The 18,143-nt window shown below is 41.0% G+C and overlaps 2 protein-coding genes across 5 annotated transcripts in view; one reads left to right on the top strand and one right to left on the bottom strand.

Annotated features, from left to right (window-relative positions):
* The window catches only part of LOC106812686 (probable global transcription activator SNF2L2), a 55,384-nt gene that overhangs the window by 34,525 nt on the left and 2,716 nt on the right, over positions 1-18,143 (bottom strand). The window lies entirely within an intron of this gene.
* LOC106812687 (UDP-N-acetylglucosamine/UDP-glucose/GDP-mannose transporter-like) overlaps positions 3,003-18,143 on the top strand; it is a 27,740-nt gene continuing 12,599 nt past the window's right edge. Inside the window, exons 1-6 of the mRNA XM_014816624.1 lie at positions 3,003-3,035; positions 4,829-4,915; positions 5,628-5,695; positions 5,942-6,013; positions 6,244-6,312; positions 6,831-6,933. Coding sequence (XP_014672110.1) covers positions 4,829-4,915; positions 5,628-5,695; positions 5,942-6,013; positions 6,244-6,312; positions 6,831-6,933 — 399 coding nt within the window. The 5' untranslated portion in view covers positions 3,003-3,035. The remainder of the gene's footprint in view (positions 3,036-4,828; positions 4,916-5,627; positions 5,696-5,941; positions 6,014-6,243; positions 6,313-6,830; positions 6,934-18,143) is intronic.

The raw sequence follows: 18,143 nt of genomic DNA on the forward strand, positions 1-18,143 counted from the left end.
GAGAGATGAGAGGTGAGAGAGTCATTAGAAATAGGGAGAGAGTGGAGAGGAGCGAGGGAGAGAGTATAAAGATGAAGAATAAAAGAAAAGAGATACAGCAAGAGACAGAGGGCAAGGAATGATGCAGAGATAGTGATAATGAGGAGATACACTGATAATGAGGAGATAGAGTGCAGGGTTCTCCAAGCTTTTTCATTATAGCATGGCCGGGTGCTGCCTTTACGGTCCTAGTTGCAAAATCGCGAAGGCGCGTGTTGCGTGCTAGGGGCGTCCGGGGGCTATGATATTTAGCATTGGCGGCTATGATATTTAGGAGTGGGCGGTCTGGAATTTTAGGATGGGGGGCTCGACGTTAGCTGGCGGGCGCCCAGGCTATAATGCTCTTGGAGAACCCTGAGAGTGGTGATTTATAAGAGAGGCCAGCAAAGGGGGAAGGGGACAAAGCATTGCAGGTGGGAGATATCGAACAGATGGTGAACAGGAAGAGAACTGAAAAGAAGGTATTAGGTAAAATAAAATGAATGGGTTGAGAGGAACAAGACACATCTGCTGATCACTGTAGGTACTACGTCATTTCGAGGCTATAATTGCGTGTATTTACAAGTCTAATTGCTGTAAGTGTAAGTGTGTGTCCTGTGCTCTTCGCATGTGATTCTATACAGCTGTGCCAGTGTATAGTGTTTTTATTGTCTGTGCGGTGACTGACTACCACTCGCAGCTAGGGCCTGCATATACCTCCCAAAGTAACGCGTCATCGACCGACCAATCGGAGCGCTCGCAGTCCTCCCAAAGTGACGCGTCGTCGCCCGCCAATCGGAGCGCTCGCAGCTCAGGCACTAAAGCTGTGCGATGGTAGTTTTTGTGGTTGCATTATTTAAGCTGGCTAATCGTGAGTGGTATGGTTACTGCCATACTGGTAAGGGTTAGGGTTTAGCTTTATATTTATTCAGCTTTTAGTGCCTGAGCTGCTTAGAGTACTAGCGCTCCGAATTGCGATCGGTCAGACGACGCGTCACTTTGGGATGTACTAATACTATGCAGGCCCTAGCTGCGTGTCTGACTACCACGGTCACTCACAGGCTGGATTTTTAGACCGACGTTTGTCATTGTTGGTATTTTAAAACATTTGAAACACAACACAAACTACTTACTTATGGATGTTTAATCGATTTTGTTAACAAATACTATGAAGTACAGACGGCAACTGCGTAAAAAAGCGCAGAAAAAAGTTTGGGAGTGATAGACTCCTTCTTATCATGGGGCCGCCATGTTGTCACTAACGTCCGAGTCAGAGCTGTTCAGATAAAGCTCATCGATAAGAACGTTATAGAAAAATTATAAATGCTTTTAATTGTGGAATTTAAAATTCAATGAGTAAATTTTTTGTTTAGATTGCCTGCATATGATAATCAGCAATAACATTACTTTATGTGATTAATCGTATATCTTCTCCAGAGAGGGTCTGCGCAGAATGAGATGCGCCGATCGCAAAATAATGGCCGGAGATTTGTCACAATAAACCGACCATTACAACTCACAAAATGACGCTAAATTTAAGATGTAAGTATCAACGTTATTTCTGACCGATATTGAAATATAAGTTAACCCGTGTATGGTTTTAATAATTTATGCACGCGGGCATATGTTGATTTCGCCTATTAAATTCGAGTGCCTACATGTAGATAAATTGACACGGTCAAAGAACACTGTACCGCCGCCATATTGTCTAAATATGACAATCCATTGGAAGTGATTGCAAGTGTAACTTAAATCATTTGGAAGATGCCAAATATGGAGCACTGGCCGCGCATAGAGAGAAGTGCGACGCGGCAGAGGAGAAGAAAAGATAACATGGTGGATCGTGCCGGCCCATAATGAAAGCCAGCGCATGGATCGCAAAACTAGGTGGACAGAAAGTGTTCCTCCTCAGGTCAGGGTGGCATGTACGAACCGCCGCAGTATGTAGTCTATTTCACGCAGCTGTCCCTTATTTCCCAGTCCGCTTCGCCTTGATGAACAGTACATAGTAGAGTCCACTAAGCATTTGCACTCCGTTAACGAAGTCTGCCAAAGGCCGTGTCACAGACGGGGCGGTGCCCCGTGCATGGTTCATTCGTCAGTTGATAACACTGATATACATGCGTTGGCATCTCACATCGGCAGTTAAGGTGATGTCCTTTTGTTTGAACCCTGCCAGGTGTTGCCTGGGACATCGACAGTTCGCTGCATGTTATCGAGCTTTGACAAGCGGCATCGGGAGCAGTACGTGCACTGACGTAAACATAGACGAAAGCTTGTGACAAGGGCCTTGGAAACTACTAGGCCTATTTTCGAGTATTCCTGGTATCCGAGGCCAGTAAATTTTCCGTGGGCCAATGAAACTGGTAATAAATAATCCTGATGGGCCAGGTGAATCTGTCTCTCTACCTGTCTCTCCCTCTCCCCATCTCTCTCTCTCTCTCTCTCTCTCTCTCTCTCTCTGTCTCTCTACCTGTCTCTCCCTCTCCCCATCTCTCTCTCTCTCTCTCTCTCTCTCTCTCTCTCTGTCTCTCTCCCTGTCTCCCCATCTCTCTCTCTCTCTCTCTCTCTTTATGTCTCTTTCTCTCTCCCCCAGCTCTCTCTTATACTTGCATACATATTACAAATATACAACCATATAGTTACCATAGTATATCGTCAAACTTCTGATATGGGGTGTGACAGAATGAACTCTAATTTAGTAGTTATGATAATTGCTGCTTGTAGCATGTGTATAGTCAATGCTGAATATATATATATATATGCACGTGTTAAAATAAAAACAAAGTAACAACTGCAACATACAACAACAGAGTAAACCCCTTGATGAGAAATTACTTTTTACAGTGTGCCAGGCCAAATAAAATTGGAAAGCAAGAATCTGCAGTCATAACCAATAAACAAAAATTAGTGTCAACCTAAAGCTGAAAACTGTTATACTAAGTGAGTAAATATGACACAATGTATTTTAATTATTTTACAGGTTCCCGTCATTTCAAATTCTAGGCATCGGCCAGGTTAGTTCCAATTACATTTATTTTCTTTCTAATTAAAGGGATCGTTTACTCTAGGTTCTAGGGTTATTTTCAGTTAATTTAGGTTAAAATTACGCTACATAAAAAGTTTCATGGTTCAATCACCTTTAGAAATATTATTAAAAAATGTTTTAAAACTAACGACTACAGTTTGATTACAATGACGGTGGCGCCACTCTAAGCGCACGATCTGATAAGTTGCGCAAAACCACTTTTCAGCAAAGGGCTACAGACCGAGGGTGTTTCTTATTTATTAATTTAAAAGCAAAAGAATTGTTTTATCTTATAAACAACATATAGTTTCAGTTATAATATGGATAAATTTGCCCTAAAATGAATATCGTTCGGTTAAATAGCATTTAGGTATAAATATAATTGCACTTTTGTGATTAGCCCTCGGTCTGTAACGTGCAAAATAAATGGTAAAATACGCAACTTTTTTGGGGTGGCAGCACGGTCGCGGTTGTCATGGCGCCGTTCAAATTTTGTAGCGTTGATGTGTAATTAATTATAACAATTAAATTAGGTATCTGGTAACAAATACGTGTGGGTATAGACGATTTGTTATACAGTAAGTACAGTTGTATGCAGTAAAATCCTAGAGTCTACTATCCCTTTAAGCTATTACTTACATTTCACAGTACACAACAACTTCACTTAACTTACATTCAAAATATTAAAATTGCAAATTTCTTATTGTGTACATTGTTATTTATTCATCATTCTTACTTATATTTACTAAATTAGGTTAAAGGATGTGTGTTATATTATTTGTTATGCATGATCTATTGTGGTTAATATATCTATTGTGTGCAAGTTTTGGAAAATTAGTTGTATATGCAGGTAACTTTATATAGAACTTTGCAATATTAAATAAGAGCCAACCATCATTTTTAGTTTAGTTTTATATTCTGTTATATAGCATTTGTCTTTGCCCTTTAATGAGTTTACCATTTAGTATTCACTGCAGATTCCAGATGGTATTTTTAAGGTATTTTTTACATGATTATGTATAATAACTGCTCTTACATGGCTAGGGTAAATGTTGGCTACTCACTAATTGGGCAGCAATAATTATTTTGATTTACAAGAAAGATACTGTCTAAAGTGTATTAATATTTTATGATGGCTTCGTCTTATGGATTGTGCACTTTTGGTTAGAATTGTGAAACTTTGCACACACGTACTACATGTGGTCCTGAAGAATTTCTGATATAGTGCTAAATGAACAGTGCCATCTGGTGGCAGACAGCGCCCCTTGGCGTGTTAACGAGTATTGCATTATAACACTCTTAGGGTTTTGGCTATAATTTCAATAATACTCATCCAATTTATTCAGGAAATAGCTCAAATGATTTGTAGATATCTGCACTAATATTCTAGAAGCAATATAATTTATTGAGTGTAGCTATCTAAGTTGTAATAAAATAAGGTTGAAACTATGAAATGGTTAAAAATAATGAAAACTTGCATGCTAAATGACCGATATGTCAAAAATCATCATCACTGCAGTCTTGTTAACATAGTGTATTTGCCTACTAAATAAGGAACATTTTGACATACAGCATGCTCATGTAAATTAGATAATTTTTGATATATCAAGTGACGCTGTATCAGAAAATCTTCAGGACCTATGGTATTATGCGTGTGCAAAGTTTCACAATTCTAACCAAAAGTGCACAATGTGCCCATTTTTATATTCTTATCCACTGGATTGCAACTAGCAATTCAGTTTGCATGTGAGTTGTAATAAAAAGAAATTTTGACATTTTCAGATGTTTGCTACAGTTATTGTACTGTATGCTGCAAAACTATTGGGGATAATTCAGTTTCCAGACATTTCAAGGGATATACCAAGAAAAGTAAGAGATACGGGAATTACGTATTCCAGAGATGCCAACCACTACGATTTATTCGTAATTTATACGAATTTCTATCCTTTTGCACCACTACAACCAGTTTGTATCAAACTACAAATTTCACTGATCGGAAAAAAAAAATATTTTGTTATTTTTTGTCGATTTATTGTCATTTTTGACCCTCAGAATGCAGGAAATTGCATCTCAGAATCAAAAAATTTTCCGGGGGGCATGCTGGACCCCCTAGCAAACTCGGGTCAACCCTCGAACTACTAATTTGATGGCCAGAAACTACAGATATGTGTTGGCATCTCTGGTATTCTATTGCACATTAACATTAGGCCAAAACAAAATATAGGTGTGGTTACAGTTTCCCGACCGACCTTATTTATTCGCGGCGACCCTTAAATAAATAAAAAAATGAATTGGACATCATTTCCTGCTTCAAAAGGCACAACGCACATCTTTCGGACATGGTTCGTAAATAAAATATTTCAAGAAAATAAAATGTTTTCCCTATTTACCTACCCTATTTTTTTCGGCATGTAACGGTAACCACACTGAACAGTCGAAAAAGGGAACCAAAACTTGACATTATATCAAGCATATATACATCTTCATGATCATAAAATCTGCACCTTGCTATGTAACAATTTGTACATACTGGCAATGTAAAGTGTATGCTAATTAAATGTCACGTTTCTTTTGTTATCAGATATGGCCTTTACCAATCTTGTATCTGGGAAACTTGGTGTTTGGTTTAGGAGGAACAAAGAAACTCAAGTAGGTTTTTGTGACTGCAGGATTGCATGTTGTGTTTATATCTATAGGTATATTTATAGCTGAGTATAAATTTTTAACAATAACTATATTATAGCCTTTGCCATGGCATAAAGGAGTAATCAATTGTCAGAAAGGATTGAGGAGAATGAGAAAAACTATCGGTATGAGTTGTTTAACAACACCAGTAACACTAACAGAAACATAACCAGATATGAATGAAAATGTGGTATGTGTTTTTTTTAATAGTTTGCCAATGTTCACAGTACTGCGAAGATTCTCAATATTCCTAACAATGGTTTTAGAATATCTCATTTTAAGGTGAGTGTTAATAACGTATCATGTCTATCATGAATCTAATCAAAACTTCTAATGAATCTTGTTCATTTCTCACACAAAGTACCACAACAATGTGGAACCAATTACTAGTAAACTAATAAATATAATTGTACAAAATGTTCATATCATTTCGGTAGTTGTATAGTCTCTATAGTCATACCTTTAAGGAAAAATTGCTTGATATGTAACTTTCTGTCTCATTTTGTTTTCAGTATACGCCCTAGCTTTATGGTACAGTCAACAGTGTGTGCCATGATAGGTGGTGCTGTAATAGCTGCAAGGTGAGCCTGTTGAATCTAAAATAACATAGCAACTGTAGATTCTCTGTTTGTGTACCAAACAGAGATAATTTGACAGATGGTTTCCTTGTTTTAAAATTATATAAATATAACGAGCTATAGGCGAGACGCTACGTGCCTCGGCATCCAGTGAGAAAATGCCCCGCATAGGAGCCAAGAGAGGGACACTTTGAAACCATGAAAACTGCATAAAATGTGCCAATTTGTGTGTATATTTTGTGCATATCTGTCTTACCTCTGTATGAATAGTAAGAAAATTAGAACCTACATTTCTTTTAATTATTAGTATTTTGCTCTGGTCTTTGTTGATGATTTACGATCTATCCTGGTAAAACTTTACATGTCTATAGTCACAGTGATTAACGTTTGGACATTGGTTGACATTTGTCTGCTTATTCTATGTTGTACGTACCATGGTATAACGCACGCGTATCAGACCGGATACTGGATGTATTTAAGTACGCACCTGACTAATGTTTCTGATGCCATTAAATTTACAGTGATGACATGGCATTCAATTTAATTGGATACGTCTACCTTATGGCTAATAACGTCTGCACTGCTGCTAATGGCGTGTATATCAAGAAGAAGCTAGAAGCCAATGTAAGCACCAGACTATATGAGGGTGCTGATAGGGTATAGCATGGGACGTGAAATTATCGTATAATTTACTTTTCACGTGTAAAAAACGATCACGTTTTTTACTGCCATTCATGACCCTTTGCCAGCTGTGATGCGTGAATTCTCTGTAGTGTGAAAAAGCTCAAATCTTTTCCATGAGTTTTATTTTGTATTGCCTTTATCTTTATATGGATTCTTTAGGTGCTTGGTTTTTCAAGTTTGCTTTAGTAATTTATTTAACAAGATTTAACGGGAAAGGTAATTATTAACTAACAAAAATGTCAAAATATTGACCTAGAACTAATAAGATATATTTTTTATAGATAAGATTTGGGGTACCTCCTCTGCATTCTTCTTTATGTTTATTCCTATAGCATGTACTTGGTGGTTTACTGAGATGGGCAGGGGTACACATCGGGTGGGTGAGCATGCTTCCTTAACCGGATAGTCCAGTTGTGTATGACAATATTCATAAGTGTGTGTGCGTGCGTACGTGCGTGCGTGCGTGTGCGCGTGAGTGGGTGGGTGTGGGTGTGTGTCTGTGTGTGTGTGTGTGTGTGTGTGTTTGTTTGTGTATGTGCGTGCGTACTTGCGTGTGTTTGTATGTGTTGTGTGGGTTGTACTTGCATGTGCATTCTTGCAAACAATATGTCAGGGCTTGGAGTAATCATTCTGAATGATGAACTGTCACTGAATGATGAACGTCAGAATGATTACTCCAAGGCAGGGGCGTAGCTACGGGGGGGCCTGGGGGGCGTGGTGATAATGTTAGTCTAAAATTCCCATTTAGACCCCTTTACGATAAGAACTCTGTTTTAGCTAGAAGATTTTAAAGTTGTTCTTAATTTTCCAATGGGCAGATGAACGACTTAAAAAGCAACAGCAGGTAAAATACAAAAGACGAGGGCTCAACCATAATCGCGATTGCAATCAACAATTGCCAATGCCCAATGCCAATAGCCAAGCTCGAACAATAACAATGCCAGCGACCGCTGGTAATTGTATTGAACACATACTGCATATTTACATATTCCGCAACAGTGGAAACATGCGATGAGCACGTAATATTACATGCTACGGCAGCCAACGTGGTAATGAGTCGGCCCCGACCTAACCAGCCCATTCAGATCCTTATCTATATTCTAACATTTGAGTCGCGTATCATCACCAGTAGTTCTAACATACATAACAATAAAACATTTGTTGGGTGTGTGTGTGCGTGTGTCTGTATTTCACTGTGTACTTGCCAAACCACATGGTTAATGTGTATTAACGTGTAAGCAGTGATGTATCATGTATTTGTATTGACATCTCACCATAAAAATAACAAACATGTGCAACAACTAAACTCATCCATGATAACACCTTACACATAACAACTACTGTACTGGTAACAATAGGCATCACTAGATATCTAACCCGCGCTGTAGCCGCGGGTTTCAGCTCAGTACATTATTAAAAAAAGTAGATAAAACAATTATAGAACCTATTTAAGAACCTTTTGAGCCTAATTTTTCAGTAGCACCATTTTATATATAGAAATTTCGAGGCTAACTTGGAAAAATCTATGTTCTTCTCGGCGGGTTTTTTACTGAAGTATAGGTAGTCCGTTCGATAAAACGTGACTGCTAGCAGAGGCTTCACTGCTATTTTCAACTTGTATAGGAGATATCTATGAACGCGTAGCGCATTCACAATATCGGTGGTTGTTCGGGTTGTTTCTTACATGGGCACGATCGTGAGAGCCGAGATGTTCACCAGGTTTTCACAGCGGCACGATCGGCGAGACCGTTAGCTGTTCAAGGTTGTTTTGCCAGGCCAAGGCGACAGTGCGATCTAGTTCGCTCCTTTTGTTCAGACGGGCACGATATGTGTGCATCTATCGTTCCACTTGTTTCAGAGCGAGAGATCGTTAACACTAGCTGTTCTACTTGTTACCACACGGGCAGCACACGGCCGGAGACGCTTTGTTGTCACTTATCTTTGCCAGGCACGACAGTGCGATCTAAGTCGGTTCACCTTGTTTTCAGACGGCGCATTGATTAGTTGTGACTAGTCGTTCACAGTGTTGTTTCAGACGAGCACAAACGTTAACACTAGTATGTTCACCTTTGTTCGGGCAGACGACACATCGTTAACACTAGTTGTTCACCTTTGGTTTCAGAATGTGGAAGCGATGGTGAAGCAGGCAGACGATGGCAAGTCGGACTGTATGAGAAAGGAAGCACGTCCTCCACGATGCATAAGTGGCGCCTGTGGCGTAGCGACGTTAACGACGCGCGTCGACTACAGTCGTCTCTAACTATATGCAGACGGTAAATGCGAAGCCACCCTGGAGATTGCAGACGCCGCAGGTAGAATGTAAAACAAAGTTGGCAGCCGATCTCGGCTCTCTGTCTGCAACACCTAATTATTAATGAATTATTATAATTATCAAGTGCTATATTGTTATCAACAAGACTATAAATTTGCCTGCTGTTACTTCTTTACTTAATAATATTAAGTGAAATTGTGTATAATTTATTGACTCGTATGCCGAACCTGATAAATTAAATTAAACTCATGCAATCGGATAGGTATTCTCTTGAATAATATCCGACGTCATATTCCTCAAGAATTATAATGTCGATCCAATGCAATCATGAAAATCTGTCCCGCTCTCTGTCGTTAGGGAATGTCGACAAAAGACACAGAAATACATACGATACAGAGACCGGACAACGACCGAGACGCCTGTTCGTTTTGGACAACACGCCCTATACATTGCTTCGCATCGCGAATCGAAGGCAGCCTCGCCCACTGACGTCACGCACAAGATGGGCTCGCCGCAATCGACTCGCCGTCTGGCGTGACGAACAGCAAGCGACGTTGCAGTGAACGAAGCGCACGCGGGCGGGTGTCGCCGAACCAGAGAACCACGCGGCGCTCTGGTGTCGCTTCGCGGTGGTTACCTCAGCAGCTTTCACGCTGGGGAGGAACTCAAGCGGCGGCGCACGGAACCGCGCATCAAGGGCGCGGCGCACGCCGCCGCGCGCGGACACAACCAACCAGCCGACGATTAAACGAGGTGGCCGAATCAGAATTCGGCCGCGGAAGAGCCCGACGCCGGTAGGCTCTGTACGCCGTGCCTCGTAAACAGACGCGCGACAACAGCAACAATTCAACCTCATCATCCAGCAAGCAGGGAACAGCGAATCGCACAAGCAACAACACACAGTCAACAACATCATCAAACAACAACATCCAACAACAGCATCAACAGCAGCGCAGCGGGTGGTCACACAACGCGAGGCGCGCGAGGGCCAGCAAACAACACATGGCGACAACTGACGCCTCGCCGCGAACCAGACGGGCCGCGCGCGCCAACACACTGGTACGCGCGCAACGCGCAGGGGCGAAGCTGACAGACGGGCGGCGGACAGCGAACACGGCGGACACTATCGCGCCGCCGACTATCTTTCGTCATCCCGAAGGTTAAACTGCCGTCGCCGCGACGACTCCGACCGACGCGTCTACGACCATGCTTCAACGGACAAAGATCAACGCCGAGCAGAACGACAAGATGGCGGCCGGCGCGGGAGTGCCGCAACGGCATCCTGAAGAATTCGCGCCACGAGGCACACGGCGGCGAGAGCTCGGACGAACGGGAGAGCGCGGCGGCGCTGTCCGCTGCGCCGCGCGGCTCGGACGCGGCGGCGGTGGCTCTACGATCGAGAACGCTCGCAGGCGATAAGGTACACGAACAATCGAGACGGGCGACGTTGGGATAGACTGGACTGCGCGTGCGTATGACAGTACACCACGAGATCTCAGCGTGAACTGGACGCGAGTGTTAACAATTCCCGGGCAGCAGCAGCAGCAGGCAGCACAGCGCGGAATGTTTGGCTGCTCGTTCTCGCGTCAACCCGCTACGCAGTACGAGGACAGCTTACCCGACGCGCTCGGCGTTCGTCGCCGGCGCAGGCGCGCCACAACACGTTGGGCGGCGCTGCAGCGACGACCGGTCGCCAGAACGACGGACGGACGCAGACGGAGGCGCGTCGGCCGCCGGCGGACGTCAGTTGAGGACGCTCGCTCGCAGACGCTCGACGCGGCGCGCGAAGCAGAGCTCGCAGCAAGGAAGCGGCGCGAAAACGACGGGCACGAAGATCGACCGGCTGGTTCAGTTTTCCTCGCCAAGGATCGGGACAGAAGGCGCGCAGCGAGTGGAGGCTTGCACGCAGGCGGCGTCACGACAAGCAGAGACCGGCGCGCCAGCGCCCGTTGCTAGCAACCAGCGTCAGCGGACCACCCAGCAGACGGAGCACGCTGCCGCCGGAATCAGCAGAACAGGAAGACGTTGGGACGGTCACACCCGATGCGGACGAGATCTAGCGGAACCGAAAAGGCCGGAAGATTGGAATCGGGATAACGTGAAGCTCGTCGTAGTAACTGCATGATAAGACAGGTCGGGAAGCGGGAAATGATTAGAGCAATGGCATGTCACTTATACATGCACAAAACACTGGAAGTTCATCACTTCCACGCGCTTGGGCCGTGCCAGATGTTGAGTTCGTGATGAAAGTACTATAAGGATGGAACGGAGGTGAATTAAAGACCCAGTGTGGGTGCAGCAAAAAAGCACGACGGGATGCATTGTTACGATTATCTCGACGTATACTTAATAGATCGCGCGTGCATTGTCAAAGAAAATTATTATTGCTCGAGCAAATTTTCGGATCAAAGCGTTAGTGAGTAGACAACGCTAGGACCGAAGTAGGTCTATCTATGCGTCTATACGTGTTACCTGTACTGACGCGGCACTGTTACCACAATACGAACAACCGGTTCGCATTAACAAGACTATTACCAGAGCTTCGACAAGTGTATGTCGCTTCGTCGATGAAAACGTGTCAAAGCGATGTATTATTTAATTGATTTCTTGCTCGAACGCAGGACAGTGGATGGTAAGAATAATTAGGAGCGTAAATGAGCACATTCGTTCGCCAACACTGCGTGCCGACTATTCGCAATCGTGAATATACAGGACCGTGTATAGGAAAAATTGGTCAAGGACAACCTTTGCTTTAAACCATCGCTGAATGCGTGCGCTGGCGTGTTGTGTTTTCGTTCGTGCGTTTTGTATTGTATATATTATACGAACTTATACATGTGGTGATAAATAAAAGATTCCTTTTATTGAATACTTCTATGTGGTACATAGAACAGCACCCATGAACACATTGTGGTGTGAAATTGACAAAAGAGACTAATTAGGCCTGTACTTTCCTGCACTTATCATGTTCAAGACAACGCGAAGAAGTCCGTTCATAATTACGAAGCTTACACACAGATTGTGTAACAACATATATGGAGTAACTACGAGTTTCTTTAGCACGTCGGTAAGAATAGCGTTAAGTCTTTTCGCTGATGAAACAGGCCTTTTTCATCTGTTTACACGGTTAGGCAACGAGTTCTTTCACTGGTAGCAGAACGACGGATTTTCGTGACCACAGTGTGCCACGCACAGACGTGGGTATCGTGCGCAACTTACGCGATTATGTGCACGGCATGTTAGAATGAACCGAAACTATACACGGTTATTATAACTCTTACCCAAAGCGAGAGCAGAATTGTTACACTTATATATAATAGATACATTTCTCGTAAGTTATGGTAAAGACAATCGCGTACATGAAAAGTAAGTAATAAAATTACCTCGTTTAACTAATTATCCAACAAGGGGTAACACTATATCATAACAGTACTATACCACTGTCCATTACGGTATGTTCAGGCGGCACGTTGTCCAGAAACAAGAATTCGTACTTAACATTAGTCTTAACCCTAAACTTTTTTCTTATAACCGGGACCTATCTCTAGTACACTGTGACGAGAAACTCAGGGTTTCCCATAGTTCGTTAACCGGTCTATGGAGTCGGTAATATATGCTTAGATTTTTGATAAGGCTATGGTATTTCATCTGACCAACAGTTGTGCTAGAGTAATTGTATATGTTGACGAATAGATGATAGTATTTGCGATTGGTATTCGCTGCATATTGCATAAATTAGTACATTTAATAATAATGTAATTTTCGTATTATGTATTACTTGTTACAACTAAGAGTACGAGATTATGGCTTATACACTCTACAAATACTATAGCGGATAATATTAAAGAAAATAATGGAATTAATTCTGAAAGCAGTTCGTATGTGAGGATTTATTATTAGGTACTTGCTTGTTAAATATAAAACATTAGAGATCCGTTAGACAATGCTTGGACTCGTTCAACAATGAGACTGTAGTTGAGATAGTACGAACGATCCTCACGTGTAATTGGACACAAGGTCACGCTGTAGAGATTATCAACGCAATTTTCCTTTCAGATTATATACAGAACAGCAACCATGAATACTTAACACATTAAAATATTAATCATGTAAGTATTAATTAATATTCAGTAAGCACGAACAAATCAATGCTCTTATTTCGTTTGCAAGTATTGATGCCGATATTAGTACACGTAAATAATAACGGTAATAATTATATCACAGCAATGCAATGAATACCGACGTTTGGGATAATTTAAAAACAACTAAACGAAATGTGGTGAGAAGATCAATATGCTCAAGCAAAGAATGTAATTTTTGTGTAGATACTGTTACGTGTAACAACGTCATGGAAATTTAATTATTAAATCTTGTTTGTAAATATCATAAGATGTGCACTAATAGATCATTTACATCTGCCTCATATTAAAAGTGATGTACGTCACGTAAATAGTAAAAATTTAAACAATATTTCACTTTTGTCACCAAAGATATAAGTAATTCTGTATAACTTGTATGGTTAAAATTGCGTCATTATACTCCTTATGTTACTATACTTGTTCATGTAAACATTACACTCGTGGACGCATACATAGCATACAATGCAATTAATGATCAAAGGAACACTAATCGTCCAGGTTTTTGGGATTTGTCACTAGTTTGAAAAACACAATCTTTCAGGTAGAATGTGACGATACCGTTTAGATCTCGTTTGTTCTTACTTTTAATGTAAAAAATGGCCCAACCAAAATTTTAACAATTTACCAGGGAATACTTCGTGAAGTAGTCAATTAAAACAACAATTCTATATTATTTAATTGTTACATGTAGGGGAACGGTACATGGATTCGAATGCCGCCTAAAATACAAAAAATATTATGTAGATGAGTCCTCTTATTGTTAACCCACCAAATTTACACACTCTATAGTCTTTTTACATGACTAGTATCAATGGCCTATATATAATATTATGAACATATGCTAAAATGCAGCTGTAGGCAGGGTCCGGTATAGATATGTACTTATTAATAATATTTATCTACAAGGTCGATGCTAGTAATGACTTAATTGATGTACTCTCGGCACACTTTACTGTTACCTCCAAAACCAAAGAACTATGTGTTGTACGCGCATAATATATAATATATATATATATAGATATATATATAATATAGTATATTATATATTGTGTGTGTGTGTGCTGTAGTGATGTGTGTGTGCGGTGCGTGGCGTGGCGTGTGGTTTTCTGTGTGTGTGTGCGTGTGCGTTGTGTGTGTATATCTTATCAAGGACGTATAAATAGTGACTGCATTTCTCTTCGTGGTACTCCTGATCTTATACATGATGATGTCGATGTTGCTAAGGCACTAGATGCAAATGCAATTGTTCCCCGTACATTTCTCACCCGACTTAAATTGGGACCATCACAGTTAACGGCATCACAACTATCAACTGGTATACTTTGCCTGCAATATAGTAAGTCTAATATAATATACATTATTGGGCATTTCCCGAACTTCAATGTTAGGCACTGTTAGTATAATTGACGTAGTGGAAGTGGCTACGCCCTCGCATTATGCCAGCATGCAAACAACCAACCACCAATATTAGATCAGCTTAAGAGAATTCCCTAGCACGGGTGACATTTCGCATCGTTGGAATAACAGCGAGCCAATATAAACGTGATAACATGGCCCGGTATGGACACAAACACAGAATATTGTGCAACCGCACATCCCTGAACAACCGCAGTCTATGTGAGCAACACAGGATAGCCAGCACGGTGCGGCGTGGTGTGATGAAGTGGGATGGGTTGCGGTGACAAGAACATGTTCGCGAACGCAATTCCCGTGAGAAAAATTCCGCACGGGAGAACCCGATCAAATTCGGATATTTCTAACCACAAATACTGGCGTTATCTAATATCTGCCTGTTATCCTGGTTTTGCACCTCTTTCTCTTAATTTTTGGCGGTTGTACAACGTTTACGTAACGCGTTCACCAGGGCTCCCTGCAACGTGCAATGTAACTATGCCTTAGTGATATATTACGTGTGCATGCTATCCAGGATTACAATGAACAAATGAAATGTATTGCCTCTCGACTATTGAACACGATAAGCAATTCTGTCGATACTGGTAGTCATATATATTATATATACATTAAATAAATAATACCTATATATATACTAATATAATTTATTTTATCGTATGTTTTGCGATGCTTCTATTGTTAGAAGATACCTATGTATGCTACGCGGCAATAACGGTTGTACATCGACGACAAACAGGTTTATTATGAGTAAAGAGTTCTATGCAAGGCCGTGAATTACTAATATTAGGCGATAGCAGTGTAACGTCAGTTTATAAATGAGCAGGCTTGAACAACAGCGAGGGCGCGAGCCAGAAGTCAAACATACCCCCCTGCTCTACTTGCCGCGACACTTTATTCAATTTCAGCTGGAATACATGCGATCCATGCAAATTCTGTCATAGACAGCCATAACAAAAATCCCAAACTTTAAATACTACTGTGTTCAGCGTTGCAAAAGCCCAGTGCGTTCAGTGAATATTCGTATTCCATGGAAAACTACAACAGTCATATTCTTAAACAGCTCATGTCATTCTTTGGCTGCCCTTTACGTGACTCAATTTGTTGTTGACTCTCATCGTTTTTAGGCCAGAGCATTTGATCAAAATGTTAATTCCCTACTCAATGAGCACATTGGCCATCGTTTCTTATTCAACTGTCAATGAGATATTCTGCCTATGATACACCGCTGATACGTGATTATTGCCTCAAGCTTATAGCCTCAATGAAGGCGCTATAGACGCAGGCGGCGTCCGCAAAGAATTGAATACGTAAGTCAGACCAAGAGCAACTGTCATGCGCTCAAGGGTTAGAAAACAGTTCACACGTGCCCACATTGGTATTCTTACAGCATCATCATGGAAATGAAAATTTATTAGGATAACACTCAAGGAGCAAATAAAGAGTAAGATTGTTTCATTGTACTCAAGAACACATTGCCCGAAGTGAGCCTACTGATATTTAAGACCGATGAGTGTTGTCCAGCTGCAAGATATATCCGCCTCCAACGATCATACAGTGTGAAGTAACACACATATTCTGTCAACAGTGTTGTAAAGGGGAATGATAAATCTACAAAGGACAAGATATAATTCGTTTGTTACCATGGCACACTCTTTAAAAGGCAGTGTTTGATGTGATATGTGCTTAGCACTTTGCCTTTTTTATATAACACTAAAATTGTATGCAAATTAAGATACCAATCGCCATATTTTTAGGTACGACATTTAATTAGTGATTCTAACATAGTAGTGCAAGAGAATGTATATAATAAAATTCAGGTAATACAGTGAGTACTCAAGCAAAGTATATTTATTGCTAGATTTATGGATTGTAACTTGAGGCCAGCACAACAATGGTAGTAGATGAGCGCAGAGTTGTAGGCCTGTACACAAGACAACAGAGTACATGAGATATAAGCCATCACGCAGATTATGAGAAAATGGGAAACAAACCATGGACTAACTACCAAGCGTCTCAAAGTCAAAGCCTCGGAAAGAATGTAAAAACACGATATTATAAACAGATGAATACAGGCATAAGGACTATAGCCTATGCCAGAATATGTACACACATGCAGTTACGATAAATGCACGTGACGACAACTATTGCAGAGAGTAATGGGCATACACGCGGTCACTACACGACGTCTACACACTCGTGCATAGGGCAGACGCGGTCGATGTAGTGATTACAAGGCAAGGACACCATTGGCAGTGCAAAGGACAACGCAAACGTTTAAAAGATTTTGGGGCAAATGATTACTCTGTTTCACGTCATGGCATTTTAATAAAATTTGGAGAACCGTGCCTAGGGGTATAGCTAGAATTTCCAGTAATAACGCTGGTATCAATACACTGGCCAGCATCTTTCTATCAGCTATTGTTTTGTGCTCAGAATTTTAATCTGTAAGATTACTGATACATATTGGTCTATGTACACCAATGTGGCCTGAATAATACTTCCCAGTCATTTAAAAGTATTAAATATATATAGACAGATTAAAGCAATTGTACTTCTTTTCTGACGTTTTTCTATTAAAACTTTGATTGATCATAACTGTGATACATCTTGGAGATCTGTGGACGTGTACTGCTATGTAGGTGGTGCACACTCTTTAAATTGCTTTACTTCATTAATTACATATTAAACGTGGTTGTAACTAGACTATTTCACTAATATAGCATAATTGATACATACCAGTTTCACGTCACCGAGAATCCAAACGGAAGAACATTGCCATGGTCCAAGCGATGATAACGAGTTGTAGAATAGAGGCATACTTATTAAGTTCCTCATAATGAAAAGCAAAAAAGAACTTATAACAATCTTATTACCTATTTTAGTAAATGAACACAGAAATAGGATAATTGGTCTATTAGAAATATTTAGAAAAATTCCGCTGACAGGTATCCACCCAGTCACACATACTGGATAATCTGGGAGTGTTTTGGGTATGGCAATAAGACTTTCACTTTTCCACATGGAATAATGATCAACATCTTATGTGTTGCTATGGCCGTAGGGGTGTGGTAATCACAGTCAGGTTACAGAATTGACACATATCTATACATATATATAGATACGCTGACTTGGAGCGTGGCGCTAGCTAGATTTTTTCCGCCGGGTGGGGGGGGGCACTGGAGGGGCCTAGATTTTCGCTGGGGAGAGAGCACAACATATATAACTTTTTTTGTATTATTAGTGTTCTGACGGGATTGCTTGTTATCATTCATTTTTTTTTATCAAGACATGAATTTTCATGTGGGGGGGGACCCTGAAGGAACACA

The sequence above is a fragment of the Priapulus caudatus genome, unplaced genomic scaffold, assembly GCF_000485595.1.
Source record: "Priapulus caudatus unplaced genomic scaffold, Priapulus_caudatus-5.0.1 Scaffold674, whole genome shotgun sequence".
NCBI lineage: Eukaryota > Metazoa > Priapulida > Priapulimorpha > Priapulimorphida > Priapulidae > Priapulus > Priapulus caudatus.